Consider the following 20,769-nt stretch of genomic DNA (forward strand, 5'->3'; position numbering starts at 1 on the left):
GGATGAAAATCCTCGAATCCCCTTCTGTATAACATTCTGAGCGCACCCACACCATAAGATGAGCTGCAGCGGTTCCAAACGTGTAGAAAATGAATTTCAAAGGAACAAGAAGACCAATCATTTTAAGGGGCAATTAAAACAAAAATAACAACAATAAACTCAAAGGGAATGAAATAACTCAAATTGTTGAGTCATCGGTATTTAAGAACAAAACACAAAACCAAAACACTGCGGAAGCTGGAAATCTGAAAAAAAGAAAATGTTTGCAATACTTAGGGCAGCTAGTATCTGTGGAAAAATACTCATGTTAGGCAGCATGTCAGATGCTGCTTGACCTGATGAGTATTTCCACCAATTCAAAAAATAAATGGACAATAAATTGAAAATATTGGACTGTATATATTGGACTCTGACTGAATAAAGGCCATTCAGGATGCACAGAATGAAATGCAGATTGGTGTAGTGCAGCAAGCCAAAATATCCACCAACAGCAACAGGAGAAAACAAAAGCAGATCCAAACAAATACAGGCCCAGTATTCAATATCCATTCATAAGTCCAAAAACTGAACACATCTAAACACTGCACAATTTTAAAAAATCTCATCAACCTTTAGTGTGGGAAGTCTAATTGTTTGTCTGCATGATTTACCTTACTATTTTTGTGGTGAACATGTCAAAAAGAAATTCATTACACGTATCCTGTCTTTATTATTCAGCGATACATCCAACTTTTCCGACTATTTTAATCAGGCTCTAGCAAGCTGAGGCCCAAGTTTGTATATGGTATCCGAAAATCAAAATCATCAGAAATCCGAAATGCAATCGGACCCAAGGATTTTGGATAAAGGATGCGCGGTCAGTAGAAGAAAAATGGTGAGATGCCTGACATCAAGGAGCACTTTTGAAAATATAAAAATTTAAAAAATAATGAAAAAACATTTTTCACGAGGGGCCAAAAAGATGAGTTGGAGTAATTCCCATAGTTCCCTTTTCCAGTTTTACTGAAATAGAATGCAGAACACAATAGTGGAAATGATTAATTAAATGACATTAGTGTTTCATTTTGACAATTGCTTGGACTGGTCTGTTTGGAACTCACCAGTATACTTAGTAACTTTCAGTTTATAATAGTCGAAGTGCAGTATTTATGACACTATATTCCAGGCCAGGTTATTAAATAGAATTTTTTTTTCCTGCATGTCATAGTGGGGTCTGGTACATACAAGGTTAATGTGAGACTGAGCACAGTACCGCCCACAGTGTGATGCAAGAACCCACATGACCCAGAGCCAGGACAGTCTCGAGATGGACAAAGATGTGTAAAGACCAAGGATGCAGTCAGCTCCATAAATGTACCCTCTACTATATTGTTACAATTTGTTAATAAAGACTTACTGTTAATCTCAAGACTACGAACGCTACTTCATGGTGTCCAAAGCAGGATTCTTCATAGTCTGGATCAAAAGCCCTCATCCTCACAAGGAAGCAGAAAAACAAAGAAAAAGGCCATCTTCAACGGATTCGGAACTGTAACAAACTCCCAAATGAAGCTACAGACCTGGAGAAAATTCACCAGAAAGTAAAGCTCCAGAGAGAGAAGAGCCTGGAAGTGAAACGGTAGAAGCTTTACTCGAGCGTAAGACGCCATTTCATTTTCTTTTGAAGTCTAGCTTCAGCAAGGAGAGCTCACGATCTGCTCATCGGCGTGATCTTTGAACCACTGAGGATGGCAACAAACAGATCTTTGAGCTGATCTATGTCATCCCTAATCAGCCTCTCTCGCTTCTAAGCAGGGATGTTTGCACCTCCCTCGATCTCCTAACGACGGCAATAGATGTCAAGATTACCACCGTCATAAACCAGTCAGAACAGCATAGATCTGAGTCCACAAACACTAAGGAATATGCAGGGCCTGATATCATCTGTGATCGTCACTCTCTTTTTGCAGAGCAGATTTGTCCATCATCATTCCAGGTCCTGGAAAGTCCTCAATGGTCAGACCAACCTACTGTACATAGGATTACCATAGCACCTCTGGTGGCACTGGTACCAGATAAGGATCAACAGTCTGAGGAGCTTCTACTCCCAGCTACGATGATGGCACAATTGGTTAACATACAAACTACTGTGCGTACACGGCAACCTCCAGCCAGGGTGCCAGGACTATAAGAGATGCTGGAACCTCATAGCAGTCTTGCACCGACAAAAAAACAGAGGTGAGCATGCTATTTAATCTTCTTCTTGCCACAGGAATGCTCTCCCTCAGTTCGGGGAACTTCCAGGCGGTCCAAACAGAACAAGAAGAAAAGGCATCGCCAAGCGGACGAATAACATTTTTCATCCACCCCGCAAGAAACAATCAAGAGTAACAACAACCATTCACCGCCAAGCCAGCCAGACCAACCAGGCATGGTTTCACAACACGCAATGAATTAAATGGATAAAATTATACCAAAATGCCAATCTGACCTCTAAGCCAGTAACTTGAACCAACACCAGCAGAACCTAACACTCCCCTGACAGAACGGTGAACTAGATGTGGAAATATCATCAGACCACATGAACCTCACCAACAGACCGCAATCGGTCAGGATAGGCAACAGCACCTCCTCCACAATAGCCCTGCAACAATGTGTGCTCAATCCTCTACTGTACTCCTTATACACACATGACTGTGTGGCAAGATTTAACTCCACCTCAATCTATAAGTTTGCAGAAGATACGACTGTGGTGGGCCGTATCTCAAACAGCAACGAATCAGACTACAGGAGGGAGATAAATCACTTGGTTGCATGATGTACCGAAAACAATCTCTCTTTAAATGTCGGAAAGACCAAGGACTGATCATCGACTTCAGGAAGGGTAACATAACACACACTCACATCTGCATCAATGGCTCCGAAGTGGAGATGGTCGATAACTTTAAGTTCCTGGAGGTCACCATCACCAACAGTCTGTCCTGGTCCACTCACATTGATGCAACAGTCAAGAAAGCCCAACAACATCTGTACTTCCTTCGGAAGCTAAAGAAATTTGGCATGTCTGCATCGACTCTCACAAACTTCTACAAATGTGCGATAAAGAGCATCCTATCCGGCTGCATCAGAGCCTGGTATGGCAACTGCTTGGTACAAGATCGCAAGAAACTGCAGAATGTGGTAAACTCAGCCCAACGCATCACACAAGCTTGCCACCCCCACATTGATTCTGTATACACCTCCCGCTGCCTCAGGAAGGCAGACAGCATTATCAGAGACCCCTCCCACCCAGGCATTGCCTTCTTCCAGACCCTTCCATCAGGCAGAAGGTACAGAGGTCTGAAGACCCACACATCCAGACATAGGAACAGCTTCTTCCCCACAGCTACAACGACTCCACAACGACTCCCCCTCGGACTGATCTGTTCCTTGTAAGAACACTATTCACGACGCCCTATGCTGCTCTTGCTCGTGTATTTGCTTTGTTTGACCCCTTGTTCCGCACTGTAACCAATCACTGTTTGTCGAGGTACCATTTGTCAATGTTCTCTGTTGATTATTCTTTTTGTCTACTATGTATGTACTCTGTACATTCCCTCTGCTGCAGAAAAATACTTTCACTGCACCTCGGCACATGTGACAATAAATCAAACCAAATCAAAATCAAACCTCTAAATTCAAGGATCTGAAGGGACTGATGGGGGTAGAGAGAATATTGTTAATGTTAATAATGTAATAGTAATAAGGTTGGAATACCATTAAGGTTGTAAGACTTGAAGTAAACCAAAATAACTCTGTAGCGATGGGATAATGACCTGGGGGGAGGTGTAGTAGTTGGGTTTGGTACATACAGAGTTAATATGGGACTGAGTACCATACTGCCCAGGATCAATCTGGAGATGGGCAGAGATGTGTAAAGACCTTGGATGGAGTCAACTCCATAACTGTATATATTTATATAGTTATTAATTTTTCATATAAAGACTCGCCATTAACATATTCAAGACCACAAAGATGACTTCACGGTGTCCGAAGCTGAATTTTCCACGGTGTGGTTTCAATAAAAATCAGATGTTTTTGTAAAATTAAAATTTAAAAAGTTCCAACGCACATCGACCGTCACATCTCTCTGCATGAATTGGCTGCATGTTTACACCTGACTGTACTTTAAAAATATCTCATTGTTTGTGAATTACTTTGAGATGTACTGAACACCTGAAGGGCCCGACACAAATGCAAGCTCCTTCTTTCTATATGCAGCCCAAATACAAAGCAAATTTCTTACTGATCCTTTACTTGGAATATTCCAACTACCAATGCCTGGGATTTTGAAAATACATGAGAACTAATGAGACTGTGGTGCCCTCTGTTGATCACGCAAATAAAAGCCAAGAGATAGCAATATAATGCAGTTCATTTTCCAATGAGTTGTATTAAAATCAAAAATGGATTTCAAAGAAATAGTATAGCTTTCAAAAATCAAGAAAAACTGCACTCTTTGATAGCGAACAAAAGATCGCAGTGCATTTCTTCATCATCAGTGAATTCGCAAACTTGTCCAAGTTCAGAAGCTAGCATACAAATTCTGTCTCTACCATTTCTTGTCACCCTTTTCTAAACCTATTCTGAAAATTTTGACAAATAAATATAGCAATTAAGTCGCAACAGCAATTTTAAGTTGACACATCAAGAGAAAGATCACTCAAACTGCTGTATAAAATTCCCACCCCAGACCATTAATCACCCTTGCATGAAGTTTGAACTTGCATTTCCCAGATCTCGATTTGAATGTTTCTGCTCATATATATTCAAATAGGCTTTTAAAACAAATTATCAAAATCATTTTGATTGCAGGAATTCTATTGTTAGATTATTTCCAACACAAAATGCTGCTGAGTTAATAAACATATTATGGAAAAAAATAAGAAAGGCTTGCAATGTGCATGAACAAATTAATTCATTTGTACTTGAAACTATAATGATTTCCCATGGATAGCTTGTCTTTAAAGTATACGGTCATGTTCAGTCTTTTAAAAAACAACAAAGTGATGCAACATTGAACAGAATATTATCGGAATTGCTACAAATATTAACCATACCTCGCGCTGTTCAAAATATTCTTTTTTTCCTGTTCTTCCTTTCTTGCCCGAAGCTGTTCCTGTGCCATGGCCATTTCTTCCTCCATGGAAGATAATTCTTCTTTGGCACGCCGACGATTCTCCTGTTGAAGATCATCAAATTACATAATAATTCAGGAACCATACGTAATTATAACCTCCACCAACTAGTCTTTTACTAGTCTCCGGGGAACAAACATCCAGTATCTCCCACTTCAACACCTAGCCGACAGCAGTAAGAATTGTACACCAGAACAGGGACCAGGTTACAATTACTCGAATTTATTTTGGAGATATAATGAATCAATGTTGCATAGTTCTTTGATTTCCCAAATTTTACTTCAGCAAATTTGCTATTTCTGGTATATTGGTTCACAGATGATCTGGCGGGGTGGAGGGTTGTGGGGAAGAGAGCATATTATTAAAGCTACACAACTTTCCATTATTCAAAGTTGCACATTTTTCTCCATTCACAGAATCTATTCAAAACAGAAGAGGTCACAGAAATTCATAAAAACGCTGCAATAGCTGCCGCACAATTAATTCCTGATTTTGTTCCCTTGACTTGGTTCCAATCCTATTTATCTCAATGCACCTAGGACACATCCGAGACTGCTTTCTGTCTTGACTGGCAGTCACTTTAAGAGTGTCCCATGTAACCCTGTACAACCTCCTCTTCTATTTCTGGCTGTCTTTTCAACTCTTTCTCTATCGGTACTATACAGGTGGCTTGAAGATCCCTGTGATGTAAAGTCAAACAGGAGAGCTTAGGCTGTGATGATGAGACATTAAGGGTGGTCACAAACAAAATATCTGCTTCTGGGCTGCCTGTAATCAACTATTTTAAAAGCACAAAGCATGGTATGGTGGTGAAAAGGAGAAAATAAAGTGCATCAATAAATTCCTTTATATTATTTAATAGTTCAGAAAAATGCACTTCCACTTCCACATTTTCCGGCCCAGCCCCTACACAGATGGTCATGTAAAATTCTGCCTGATGAAATACTTTTGACATGAGCTGCTTTTCCGCACTCAGATTTACAACCAGAGCTGGTAAATGCCTCGCCCAGTGTGGTGTAGAGTCAAGAATGTGCAGGTTAGGTGGATTGGCCTTGCTAAATTGCTCTTAGGTTAAGTGGGGTTGCTGGGTTACGGGATAGGGTGGAGGTGTGGGCTTAAGTAGGGTGCTCTTTCCAAGAGCCGGTGCAGACTCGATGGGCCGAATGGCCTCCTTCTGCACTGTAAATTCTATGATTCTATGAATTGGCACAATGAATGAACCAAGGTTGAAATATTGCAAAGTATTTTAAGGCAGGCACAATGAACCAGGTTAAAATGATATTGGGCTATAAAAGTGCAAAAAAAAATTTGTGTAAAGAACATTAGGCCACAGTACTGTCTACAGTCCTGGTTACTGCATTACAGGAGGGGTGTAATCACACTAGACAAGGAACAGAGGAGATTTACGAGGATGTTGCTAGGACTGGAAAATGTTAACTATGAGGAGAGGCTGGATAGGCTGGGTTTGTTTTCTTTGGAATATAGGGGGCTGAGAGGAAATTTAAATGAAGTGCATAAAATATTGAGGAGTCCTGGATAGAGTGGATAGTAAGGAGCTATCCCCCCATGCAGAGAGGTCAAAACAAAGGGTACATAAAGATTTAAAGTAATTGGCAGAAGGATTAGAGGAGTTAAGGAGCATGTTTTCCACTCAGGTTGGTGTGGATTTGGAACTCACTGGAAAGAGTGACAGAGGTATAGTCACCGCATTTTTAAAAAAGTGCAGCAAACCACAGGGTTATGGGTCAAGAGCTGCATATTGGGATTAGGTTGAAAAGTTAATTGAAAGCTAGCACAGACACGATGGACCAAATTACTTCCTTTTGTGCCATAACCTTCTATGATTCTAAAATTATACCATTCATATTCTTCAAGTGAATAACCACCACGCTTTCAATTTACTTTTCAGCGTGCACAAATCTGTCATAAAACACCCAATGGCACAGGAATACTAAAGCCATATGAAATAACATTATTTAGTCTTGAGTACTGAGTAAAGTTTTACCACTTCCTTTATGTAACTTACGTTCCACTTTGAGGAATGGGGACAAGACTGATAGCAGGTGATTTATGGAACAGGACTGAGTGCAGGCAAGCCGAGGGAGAAAGACACACTTTCAGAAGTTTAAGTACTTGCTTACCACTCCTCCTTGATGTCACATCATAAGGGGTTTCTAGCTATACGCCCACTTACAGTAAGGGAGTTTAAAATGTGAGAAAAGTGCAAGTTGAACACTGTTACATGGCACTTTCAAGGCAACTGACAAGTGGGCAGGAACCATTATAGAATATGGCTTAGGTGCTTTGGGATAGGTACAACTGGAACCAAGTCAAATAAACAAAATATACACCAGTTATTGCCATATTCTTTTTTTTTTTTTACAAATTACTGCAATCACTGAATAGATTCTGTAAATGGAACACTGAGAACAGGAGTAGAATGTTTGGAAGTAGAGACAGGAGGTCACGGAAAACATGCAGGGGGAATGTCAATGGGCTAAACCACAAAAAAATTAAAACCATCCATATAAGCAGGCCAGGGAAAATCAGCAAGCCAAATTTAAAAGTTCACATATTGCACAATGTTAAAGTCCAAGAAAAAAAAACGGTCCAAGTAGAATTGGGTAATTTGTTTCAAAAGCGCCGCCAGTGATGGGAGGCCTGTAACTACAGCTTTGCCATACCACGACCTAGTGGCCAGACGCCCTGTTTGTACAATGCAACTAATACTAACATATACAAATTATTAGCATGCCCCTTTGGGTTTCCAACCCATGCCCCACATTATAAATGCTGACATATAAAAGTGATGACAAAATGTGACAACATGAGGCTTGTGGAAAAGCCTTGCAAAGTATTGTAGGCAGGAGGGGTCCTGAAACAGTTAGTCCAAGAAGCTTTATTTATAATACAAAGTAAAGCCAGTCACAGCTGAAAGCACAACCAGTCCCAGCTGAAGATAACGGTTCCCTTCTGGATCGACTTTTATCTGGTGAAATTAACGAGCTCCGTTGTTGGGCCTCTGCCCCTCAGCAGAGGCGATCGTATTCCACAAGCACAACAGGGAGATCATTGGGTCGTCCCCGTGGTCTCATAGTGGTTACAACATCCCTCTGTCCCAAAGTCCGTAAGCCCTCCATCACAGAGGGTGGGGGAGGCCTCCTACTTCGCTCCACCCGCGATTGCACCTCAGGTTTTACAGGGCCGTGTCGGGGGGCATGTAACGTGTTGTGGAATGTCACTTCCATGCTGACTGGCTGGAGGACTCCATCAGTAACCGCTCCGTGGTGAGGCTGTCATCCAAAACCATGGACCCTTGTTTCTCCATGTCGGACCCAGAGTCTTCCATCTCTCGCATCTGTCGGGGCCCCTTGGGGGTATTGCCCCTTGGCCTGTGTGTGTCGAGCAGGAGGGATGAATGGCTGGCTCATCTGGCGGAGCCAGTCTTGATGCTGACTCCCTGCTCTGGGGGTGCTCTACATGCTTTTTCACCGTCCGCTCCCATGTTTCCACCGTGTTTGATACCTTGGTGCAGTGAGTAGCTCACTCCCTGACTCCCAAAGCCTGTCCATAATCCATAAGACACAAGTCAGGAGTATGAGTACAGCTTCAACAACACTCAACACCACACAGGACAAAAGCAACCTGCTTGATTGGTACCCCTTCCACAAACATCCAATCCCTCCACCACCGATGAGCAGTGCCTACCATCTACATGATACACTGCAGGAATTCACCAAAGCTCCTTAGGCACACATTCCAAACCTACACCCACCATCTAGAAGGACATGGGTAGCAAATACTTGGGAATACCACCACCTGGAGTTCCCATCCAAGTCACTCACCATCCTTCCTAACAGCACTGTGGGTGTACCGACACCTCATGGATTCAACGATTCAAGAAGGATACTCACTACCACCTTCTCATGGGCAACTAGGGATGGGCATTAAATGCTGTCCTAGCCAACAATGCCCACAACTCATAAAAATAATTTTAAAATCTTAGGCTAATTGGGATGGAGTTCCGAGGGTTATCCTCTCCCTTTCTATTTTTTTCTCAAAGGAATTTAATATTTGCAATCCTCCAATTCTCTGGCACCAACTCCAAATGCAAAGATGATTGGAAGATTGTGTTTAGTACCGTTACAATCTCCATCCCTACTCCCCTGAATAACTTAGGATGCATCTCACCAATTTGATGATTGTTCTACTTTGAGGACTACCAAACTCTTATATAACTCTATTTTTATCCTATCCAATACCATTAGTGCCTTATTACTAAATTGACAGCATACTGTTCAATGCAGACACATGCAAAATACTCATTTAATATCTCAGCTATGTTCTTTACTCCACAAAATGATCATTTTTTTTGGTCCCTATCAGTTCCATCCTTACTTTGACTATCGTAAATGACGCCGTTTACTAGGCTCAGCCTCATGCAGTTCAAAGTGGTGCACAGAGCACACCTGACCAGAACCCGAATGAGCAGGTCCTTCCCGGAGGTGGAGGACAAATGTGAACGGTGCCGGAGGGGCCTGGCCAACCACACTCACATGTTCTGGGCATGTCCCAAACTTGCTGGGTTCTGGACTGCCTTCTCCGAGATAATGTCTAAGCTTGTGGGGGTGAGGGTGAAGCCATGTCCAATTGTGGCAAGCTTCAGGGTATCAGAGCAGCCAGAACTACACATGGGAAAGAGGGCCAGCGCCCTAGCTTTCTCTTCCCTAATCACACGCCGGAGAATCCTGCTCAGCTGCCGATCGGCAGCACCACCCACAGCTGCAAACTGGTTTGCTGACCTTTTGGAATTTCTCCACCTGGAGAAGATTAAGTATGCCATCCGCGGGTCGGATGAAGGCTTCCTAAACGCACGGGGGCAGTTTGTCGGCCTGTTCGAAGCCAGCAAAAGTGAATAAGATGGGGAAACAGGAAAGTTAGAAGGAAAAAGAGAGGAAAAAGAAAAATAAAGACAGGGGGGGGGGGTACCACAGGAATGAGCAACCTGGGGTGGTGGGGGAAGAGGGGAAAAGGTTGGAGGGACACAAAAGGCACAACGTGGAAGGGAGGGGGCAACCCCCCCCCGCAAATCACAGGGTAACCCCCCCCCCCACCAAAAAAACCCGACAGGGGCATTCAAGGGGGGGGACCGCATGCCGAGCCAGGTGGCAGAATGTGAATAGGGGAAATTAAGGGACGGAAAAGACAAGCCTTTCTGTATTGTACAGTGAATAAACACGGCCAACAATGAACATAACTGTTTATAAATTTTGAAAATGCCAATAAAAAAATTTTTTTTTAAAGTAAATGACCGCGTTTTAAGTTGACCTTTGAAGTCTCCAAAAACAGAAGTCAATGTTTAGGCCAAGGATAAAATTGAACCACTGACGTGCGTGGTCACTTTCGTTGTTGTTTGCCACAAGGGGTCTGCTCCGCGTGGATGTCTTAAAACTCCCGCACATCTCTGCAGCATAACCCATATCGCCAGTGAGATCCTTTGCACCCAATTTGAAGGTACTGGTAAGTAAAACAACCATTTTTGTAGTGAAAAACTGAAGCTGGCCATGATTGCGAGTATAGCATGTTGCAGCAGAAACGAGCTGGGAGGGGGTTGACTTATACACCAAGTATATGCAAAAACATAATTTTTGCGTCCGGAAAAGTGGAGATTCCTTATTTGTTGGGTCAACTCATAAGCTATTTCTTTTGCTATTTATTGCTATTTTTATGTGTTTCCCTTTCAGCTGCTAATCAATTCTCATACCCTTCAATTCAATAACTTAGGACCATAGAATTCCTACAGTGCAGAAAGAGGCCATCGAGCCTGCACTGACCCTCTAAAAGAGAACCCTACTCAGGCCCACCCTATCCCCCATGACGCCACCTAACCTGCACATACTTGGACACTAAGGGGAAGTTTAGCACGGCCAATCACCAAACCTAAAAATCTTTGAACTGAGAGGGGAAACCGGGGCACCCAGAGGAAACCCACGCAGACACAGGGAGAAAGTTCAAACTTCACTGTCACCCAAGGCCGGATTGAACTCCGGTCCCTGGAGCCGAGAGGCAGCAGTGCTAACCATTTTGCCACCGCGCCGCCCATGTGAAAATAGTATCTATCTTGTATTAACGCAGCTAATCAAAACGCAAGCATTAGTGCAACCCCACGGTTCATGTATACAGAAATACTGTTTGGACAAATTCCTGATTTCTCATACAATAAAATGATTGCGTGATTGCATTGCCTTACCTGTCGAGTTTTACCAGCTTGCTTGACACTATAAAACATTGGTCCAAGTTCAGCTAGCCACTCTCCATCCACTGCGGTAACACACTGCATGTACTCCTGGAAATAAAATGAATTCATCATGTAGTATGCCAAAAACCAAGTACTTCCAGACAATACCTTCCTTCTGGTGACAAATAGGGATCATTTACGCTGCAGATTTAACATTCAGCATTGCTATTTCAACAAAGATCACAATTCTAATAAATCTATCGCTCCATTTGAGGCCGTCGAGGACAATAAATTGATGACCAGACAGCATTGCGTGATACTTACACGACAGCTAATGCTGGATAGATAATTGGCCAAAGCAGAGATTTAAGGTACCAAGTTATTTACCAGAGACCTACAAAAAGCTATTAATCTGGCAAAAGACCAAATGTGAATTTCTGATACAACTGTAGCATCATGATGTCATACCTTACAATATTCAATTTTATTTTAAATACTAAGATTTTCATATCTAAACTACCAGATATGCAACACATAATTGAGATCACAATATGCTGTCAAAGCTCCTCAAATATCCCAGTTCTCACAAAAGGTCATCCAACTGAAATATAAACCTGTTTCTCTCGTCACAGATGCTGCCTGGTCTGCTAATCCCAGTATTTTATGTTTTTACTTCCGATTTCTAGCATCTGCAGTGTTTTATAGCTGTTTACTTCAAATATATCTGTTTCTTTAAGGGACATAGTTTTTGCAATTAGATTCTGTGTAGCTTTTCAAATCTTCAGTTTAGTTACCAGGGTGCATTGTGAACACGATGAAAATATTGTCTGGTAAATACTTTCTTATTGAACTTCCATTCATTATCGACAAATTTTAAACTAAGATTTCCACTAAAATTCCCTTAACCCCTGCAATACGTGACATATAGTTCACAGTATTTTTTTTTTAAATGTGCAACTGAACTAGCATCAGAACTCATTTTTCAGCTCCGAATCTTACCTTTGAAGTCATCACTAGTTCGTGGTACACAATATAATCTGGTGTGTAACCCATGCCAAAAAGTGAACTGGTCGGGTGCAAGTGGCAAGGCATTCCTGTTCTCACATTCACATACTCTCCTATACCCTGAAAAACATTAAAGATGTGTTAAAAGCTATTCATCTCTTACAGGTCAAAAAAGCTGAAGGCTGAAAAACTAAGGTGCACTGTTACGATCCCATTTGATGTTACAACTGGACGGGAAGATCTCAGAATGGAACCCTGGTTCAAAAGACGGTAAATTTTACACAGGCACTGGACCGCTAATTAGATTTAACAAGAACAAACATTAAACATGAAAAATGTGATTATAATAAGGTTTTACTCCCCCTTAGTTTAACAAATACACAGTTTTAAAGACTAACATGGATTACAAAGTACATCTTAAGATACAATTGTCTTAACAACTCAAAAAGTCCCTTTTTTAGCACACAAGATGATTGTGGTCAAATGCATGCATTCTGCTCTGAACCCAACTTAACTCTCAGATGATTATCACATGAGAGTTTCCAAACTCTACTCCCAAAAACACACTTGAAATTCTTCTCTCATAATAATGCTTTCCATTGAGGTATGCATTCCAAACTCTGCTCCAGGTTTACAAATTACACTTTCAAACAAAGCTTCTGCTTCAATTTTAACAGTGAATTCAGTCCAGGATTTCACATCAACCACTTTAGGATTTCTTTGCCTTGACTGCGGTGTAAACTGCTCACAATTGCTTCAACTCTCAATTTTCAGATGTAATTAAAATGACATCAAATGTTTTATCTACCTCTGAAGTCTGCTGTCCCACTTTAAGTCTAGTTACTGTGATTGTCTCTTTAACTCAGAACACTTTGTTCACTCTTCTTTGAATTCTTCTGAATAATACCTTGGGGCTGGATTCTCCGCCGGCGGGATGCTCAGTTTTGCCGGCAGCCCAGGGTTCCCCGACGGTGTGGGGCTGCCCCACAATGGGAAACCCCATTGACTGGCCAGTGTAACGGAGCATCCCGTTGGCGGGGTAAAACAGAAATGAGACACGGTGGGACGGAGAATCCAGCCCTTGGTCTCTGTTCACTTACTATCAGCCTTCTCAGACATTCTTTCTGTCCCAATTCCATAGTCATCTGGACCGTAACTTGTACTTTAGGAAGTTTGCCTTTTTGCAGCTCCTGTCCTGCCCAGTCATTCTTCTGACAGAGTTGAGAGATGTTCACTCCCTGAGATTGTGTCTCCAACTGCTCACAAATTACCTAATCTAATGCTTAAAAGCATTTTTCATCCTTGCAAGGGTCTCCAGTTGCTAAGCAACCCCCACATGCTTATGCCTTTTATTTATTCTTCACACCGCAGTCCTCTCTGAGCATAATAGAAACACAGTTGGAACTTAACCAACCTCCACACACACAAACACCATTGTCCAGCATAAAGCTAACTCGATTTTACCCTTGCAGGCACCGAAACATTAAATGAAACATGCCTAAAACTATATCGGGGCGGGATTCTCCAACCCCCCGCCGGGTCGGAGAATCGCCAGGGGCTGGCGTGAATCCTGTCCGCGCCGTGTCCCGAAGTCTCCGCCACCAGAGATTCGGCGGGGGCGGGAATCTTGCTGCGCCGGTTGGTGGGCCCACCCCCACCGATTCTCCGGCCCCCTGCTGGAATGTCTGTCCCGCCAAGCGTGGGTTAAACCACCTTTTGAATGGCAGGACAAGGCGGTGCGGGCGGGCTCCGGGGGCCTTGGGTGGGGGTGGGGGGGGGGGGGGGTGCGGGGCGATCTGGCCTCGGGGGGTGCCCCAACGGTGGCCTGACCCGCGATTGGGGCCCACCGATCCGTGTGCGGGCCTGTGCCGTGGCCGTGGGGGCACTCTTTTTATCCGCCTTCGCCATGGTCTTCACTATGGCGGAGGCCGAAGAGACCCCCTCCCCGTGCAGGGATGACATCAGCAGCTGCTGACGCTCCCGCGCATGCGCGGACCCACGTCGCCGGCGAAGACCTTTCGGCCCCGGCTGGCGTGGTGCCAAAGGCCTTTCCCGCCTGCCGGTGGACCGGAAACCGCTCCGGCGTGGGCCTAGCCCCTCAAGGTGAGGGCTTTGCCCCTAAAGGTGCGGAGACATCCGCACCTTTGGGGCGGCCCGACGTTGGAGTGGGTCCCGCCACTCCATCACGCCGGGACCCCCCGCCCCGCCAGGTACGGGAGAATCCCGCCCCAGATTTCGGATGTTTACCAATACAAATATAAATCCCTTGAAACTACCTTTGTTTCGGTAAGAATTAAAATTTTGAACAATTCCTATCTTCAAAAGAAAGCTGTCAAAATCATTAATGCTTTACAGAATTGGAAAGTTCAGGGGTTCAGCAAGTTGATTTCAGGGCTGGAGGCAAGGCCATGGAGAAATTCAAACAAATGTATTAACTTGGAGGTGTTGCGAAATCAGCAGCCAATATAAATCAGCAAGCAGGTGTAATAGTGGAGTGGCAACTGGTGCAAAACAATTAGCTGAGCCCGGTTTTCGACAGAATTTTGTCCATGATATTTTCACATCAAAACATCTAATAGTACTTCGTACTTTAAATTATTTTTGGAGTGCAGCAACTATATAGATAAACGTGGTAGCCATTCTACAACAGCAGTAACTAGCAAAAAATAAATTGCCATCCTTAGTCCTCTGTCTTCACACATCAGTATTGCTGGTCACTTCTGTACTTCATCCTTAGAGGAAACACCAAGCTAGGTTCAGACAGTGCAATGTGTGATATGAAGTACGGAAGGGGAGGAGAATGTGAGTCATTTATCATAGAATTTACAGTGCAGAAGGAGGCCATTCGGCCCATCGAGTCTGCACCGGCTCTTGGAAAGAGCACCCTACTCAAGTTCAGCACCTCCACCCTATCCCCATCACCCAGTAACCCCACCCAACACGAAGGGCAATTTTGGACACCAAGGGCAATTTATCATGACCAATCCACCTAACTCGCACATCTTTGGACTGTGGGAGGAAACCGGAGCACCCGGAGGAAACCCACGCACACACGGGGAGGATGTGCAGACTCCGCACAGACAGTGACCCAAGCCGGAATCGAACCTGGGACCCTGGCGCTGTGAAGTCACAGTGCTATCCACTTGTGCTACCGTGCTGCCCTCATCCCTAAAACTACAAACTTAAGACCATGTACTAATTTTAAAGTTAATTAGTTTTCTTACCTTGAGTTTTGCAGCCTGGTGAAAGTATGCCGCGCAGATGCATTTTCTGATGATATCCCAATCAGTACCACAGGATACAATATTCATACGTTGTTGCATCATTATATCCTTTAACTGGGAACGCACTTCTCGGACCTTTAACAACAAAGGCGGACAAGTCCATAAACCCATCATAACTTAAATCTCACACTTGCTCCACGTTTCATTATTTCTCCTCACATCCCTCTTCGAATTCCTTTGCCCTCCCCAACAACTTATTGTATACAAAATTACTGTTCCTCAAAAAGAAATATTTCAGATCTATTCCCATGCATTTCTCAGCTTACAGGGGATCACCGAGTTTAATCACACTCTTAAGGTATGCTCCGGACCTAGTTTATGGACTCTGCTTCAACAGTTTTTGACGGAGAATTCAACAATTCACCAAGATTGTTTTTTCTGACTTTTTTCAATTTGTCTTGTTATCTCTGAGCATTGCACAAAAAAAAATCAATCACTTGTTAGTACAGAACTTACATATTGCTGAAATTCTGATATAGTTGGACCTTCCTTCCATCACAAGGTCAGAAGTGAGGATGCTTGTTGATGATTGCACAATGTTCAGCATCATTTGCAACTCCTCAGATACTGCAGCAGTCCATGTCCAAATGCAGCAAGACCTGGACAACATCCAGGCTCGAGCTGACAAGTGGCAAGTAACATTCCCACCACAAGTGCCAGGCAATGATCATCATCAACAAAAGAGAATCGAATCATTGCCCCATGACATTCAATGCATTACCACCACTGACAACATCCTGGGGGTTATCACTGACCAGAAATTGAACTGGACTCGCCATACAAATACCTGTGGCTACAAGGCTAGGAATCCTGTGGCAAGTAACTCACTTCTTGACTCTTCAAATTCTGTCCATCATCTACAAGGCACGAATATTATTTAAATGGTGATATGTTGGGAAGTATGAATGTACAAAGGGATCTGGGTATCTTTGTACACTAGTCAATGAAAGCAACAAAGTCAATGGCAGCATGGTAGCACAGTGGTTCGCACTGTTGCTTCACATGGCCAGGAACCTGGGTTCAATTCCCAGCTTGGGCCACTGTCTGTACGGAGTCTGCACCTTCTCCCCGGGTTTGCATGAGTTTCCTCCGTTTGATCCGGTTTCCTCCCACAAGTCCTGAAAGACGTGCTTGTGAGGTGAATTGGACATTCTGAATTGTCCGTCAGGCTCCGGAGTGTGGCGGCTAGGGTATTTTCTCAGTAACGTCATTGCAGTGTTTGTCTACTTGTGGCACTAATAAAGATTATAAAAGAAAGTGAAGAAGCAAGTGCAGCAAGAAATAATGAAGACAAATGTTATATTGGCCTTCATTGCAAAAGGATTTGAGTTCAGAAGAAGGGAACCTTGCTGCAGTTATACAGGGCCTTGGTGAGACCAGACCTGAAGTTTTGCATGCAGTTTTGGTCTGCCTACCTAAGAAAGGATACACTTGCCATAGAGAGAGTGCAGCGTAGGTTCACTAGGCTGATACGGGGTTGGCAGCAATGTCCTAGGAAGAGAGATTGGTTCGACTGGGCTTGTATTCACTAAGAGTTTAGAAGGATGAGGGGAGATCGGATTGTAACGTATAAAATTCTATCAGCGCTGGACAGACTGGATGCAGGGAGGATGTTTTCTCTGGTTGGGGAATCTAGAACCAGGGGACATAGTTTCAGGATACATGGTAGACTATTTAGGACAGAAATTAGGAACATTTCTTCGCTCAAAGTGTAGAGAACCAGTGGAATTATCTACCAGAGAAGACTATGGAGGGCAAGCCACAATGTATTCAAGAAAGAGATAAGATACTTTTTTATATTTTAACGGCATCAGGAGGTATGGGGAGAAAGCAGAAATACGGCATTGAGATAGAGGGTCAGCCATGATCATAGTTTCTGTGTTTCTAAGTCATAAGTGTGATGGAATACTCTCCACCTGCCTGGATAAGTGAAGCTCCAACAGCACACAAGAAGCTCAATACCATCATGGATAAAGCAGCTTGCTTGATTGGCACCTCATCCACAAATAGTCACGCCATCCAGCAGTGACACATAGTGGCAGCAATGTGTACAATCTACGAAGTGCACTGCAGGAACTCACCAAGGTTCCTTAGACAGCATCTTACAAACCAACGACCACTACCATGTAGAAGGTGTGGAGATGCCGGCGTTGGACGGGGTGGGCACAGTAAGAAGTCACACCTGATGAAGGAGTTGTGCTCTGAAAGCTAGTGATTCGAAACAAACCTGTTGGACTTTAACCTGGTGTTTTAAGACTTCTTACTGTGCCCATCTAGAAGGACAAGAGCAGCAGATACCTGGGATCATCAGCTGGAAGAGCCTTCCAAGTTATAAACTATCCCGACTTGGAAATATATCACCGTTCTTTTACTGTCGCTGGATCAAAATCCTGGAACTCTGTCCCTCATAGCACTGCAGGTGTATCTACAACATATGGACTGCAGCGGTAGATGGTACACACTGCAGCCACGGTGCATCAGTGGTAATGGGGTACCAAACAAGGAGGTTTCTTTATCCTGGTTGTGAGCTTCTGGAGCATGTTTGGAGCCATACTCATTCAGGCAAGTGGAGAGTAGTTCATCAATTTGCTGGCTTGTGCCTTTTGGAAAGCTTTGAAAAATCAGGTGGTAAATCACTTGCAATAAATTGTGGAGATTCTGACATTTCGTAGCCACATTGAATTTCTGGTCAACAGTAAACCTCAGGATCTTGATGGTGGGGACATCTGATGATGGCAAGGCCATTGAATGTAAAGGTAAGATGGTTAGCATCTCTACTGTTGGAGATGTGTACTTGGTACTTGTGTGGCATAAGTATTACTTACCACCTATCAGCCCAATATTGGTGCTGACTTGAGCAGTGGATGGAACTAAGTGATTCCACAATCAACATGCCAAATCAAAACTCTAGAGTATTGTCACATCCAGTCATGAATATTAGTAGACTATTAAAATCAACTAACGGAAGGAGGAATCATGAACATTTGCCTCTTTGCTGGAGCTGGAGCCCACCACTTGTGTACAAGAGGCAAGGTTGATGCATATGCAACTATCTCCAGTTAGAAATACTAAGTAGATGTCCAGGTCTTGCTACATGCGGGCACAGACATGTTCACTATCACAAGAGATGTGAATGGAACTGAACACTGTCGAATCAGCAGCAAATATCTGCCGTTTTGACCTTATGACGGTGGGAAGGTCATTAAGTAGCTGAAAATGGATGGGCTTTGGGCACAATCCTGAGAAACCCCTGCAGCAATATCCTGGATTGCGATGGTTTTCCTCCAACATATACAGTGGTTGTGATCTGGCTAGCATCATTTGTGTTGTAGATTCACCAGGTCAGCAACTCATGTCTAGGTGTTGCTGCTGGCATGCTCTCCAAGACTCTTCATTGAATCTGGCTTGATGGGAATGCTAGTGTTTTTAATGCTAAGCCAGGCCATACGGTTATGAATGGTAATGGAACAAACTTTTGATAAAATATTAAAACATGCTGCTGTGCAGAGAGACCTGGGTGTGCTAGTGCATGAGTCGCAAAAAGTTGGTTTTCAGGTGCAACAGGTGATTAAGAAGGCAAATGGAATTTTGTCCTTCATTGCTAGAGGGATGGAGTTTAAGACTAGGGAGGTTCTGCTGCAATTGTATAAGGTGTTAGTGAGGCCACACCTGGAGTATAGTGTTCAATTTTGGTCTCCTTACTTGAGAAAGGACGTACTGGCAATGGAGGGTGTGCAGAGGAGTTTCACTAGGTTAATCCCAGAGCTGAAGGGGTTGGATTACGAGGAGAGGTTGAGTAGACTGGGACTGTACTCGTTGGAATTTAGAAGGATGAGGGGGGGATCTTATAGAAACATATAAGATTATGAAGGGAATAGATAGGATAGATGTGGGCAGGTTGTTTCCACTGGCGGGTGAAAGCAGAACTAGGGGGCATAGCCTCAAAATAAGGGGAAGTAGATTTAGGACTGAGTTTAGGAGGAACTTCTTCACCCAAAGGGTTGTGAATCTATGGAATTCCTTGCCCAGTGAAGCAGTAGAGGCTCATTCATTAAATGTTTTTAAGATAAAGATAGATAGTTTTTTGAAGAATAAAGGGATTAAGGGTTATGGTGTTCGGGCCGGAAAGTGGAGCTGAGTCCACAAAAGATCAGCCATGATCTCATTAAATGGCGGAGCAGGCTCGAGGGGCCAGATGGCCTACTCCTGCTCCTAGTTTTTATGTTCTTATGTTGCTACTGATGCCCACAGCACCTCAAGGAAGCCCAGTTCTGAGCTGCTAAATGGGGCCTGAACTTATCCCATCTACTCCTTGGTACTGCCATACAATATGGTACAGGTATCTTCAGTTTGAAGACTGAGCTTTGTTTTCACAAGGATTGTGTAGTGGTCCTCCTACCAATACAGTCATGAATAGATGGACCATTAACAGGATGTTTGATGATGACAAGGACAAGTAGGTTAGGTCAGACTTTAGTTATGCTTGCACAAAGTGCTGGTGAGTCCCATCGGGATCACTGTACATTTTTGGTCGCTGAATAACAGGACCTAATCTTCTGCACAAAAAAAAAGAGTAGCTCTAATGTCTCACTCAGTGAATTTATCTTGTTACTGAAATAACAAGAACTTAAATCTGAATACTTACTAATGGCATACCAATGGAAAATATAAGAGCACAGCGACTTAACTGCTACATTACCTTTCTCATAGCCTTGGCGTGAATAAAGTGCTCATTAGACCAGATGGTAGAGTAGTTGTTATTCTTCCACTGCAAGTAAACATTAAGGTACGTCAAATGGTCACTTTCCGGTACAGCAAACTTCTCTCTCATTTGATCACTCTCTTCCTCTCGACCCTGTAATTTTGAAACAATTACCATAATGAGCACATTTATAGATTTAGGCAGCTAAAGCAAGATTTATACACACACTTTCCCTTTCAAACGGCAGTAAAAAAAAAAAAAATCTCATCCATTCCTGTCTACGTTAAAGATGCAAAAATGCATCGAAATGAAAATTGTGAAGCCGATGCGACCATCCCAGAGGATTGTAAGCATGTTTGAATTTGCTGTGGAAATTAGCTGACG

The 20,769-nt window shown here is 43.3% G+C and overlaps 1 protein-coding gene across 1 annotated transcript in view; it reads right to left on the bottom strand.

Moving 5' to 3' along the window:
• The window catches only part of dhx38 (DEAH (Asp-Glu-Ala-His) box polypeptide 38), a 223,892-nt gene that overhangs the window by 47,182 nt on the left and 155,941 nt on the right, over nucleotides 1-20,769 (bottom strand). The window contains exons 22-26 of the mRNA XM_072517951.1: nucleotides 20,383-20,538; nucleotides 15,624-15,758; nucleotides 12,394-12,519; nucleotides 11,407-11,502; nucleotides 5,079-5,200 (exon numbers count right to left, since the gene is read on the bottom strand). Of these exons, the coding sequence (XP_072374052.1) occupies nucleotides 5,079-5,200; nucleotides 11,407-11,502; nucleotides 12,394-12,519; nucleotides 15,624-15,758; nucleotides 20,383-20,538 (635 nt within the window). The remainder of the gene's footprint in view (nucleotides 1-5,078; nucleotides 5,201-11,406; nucleotides 11,503-12,393; nucleotides 12,520-15,623; nucleotides 15,759-20,382; nucleotides 20,539-20,769) is intronic.

This window comes from Scyliorhinus torazame, chromosome 10, assembly GCF_047496885.1.
Source record: "Scyliorhinus torazame isolate Kashiwa2021f chromosome 10, sScyTor2.1, whole genome shotgun sequence".
NCBI lineage: Eukaryota > Metazoa > Chordata > Chondrichthyes > Carcharhiniformes > Scyliorhinidae > Scyliorhinus > Scyliorhinus torazame.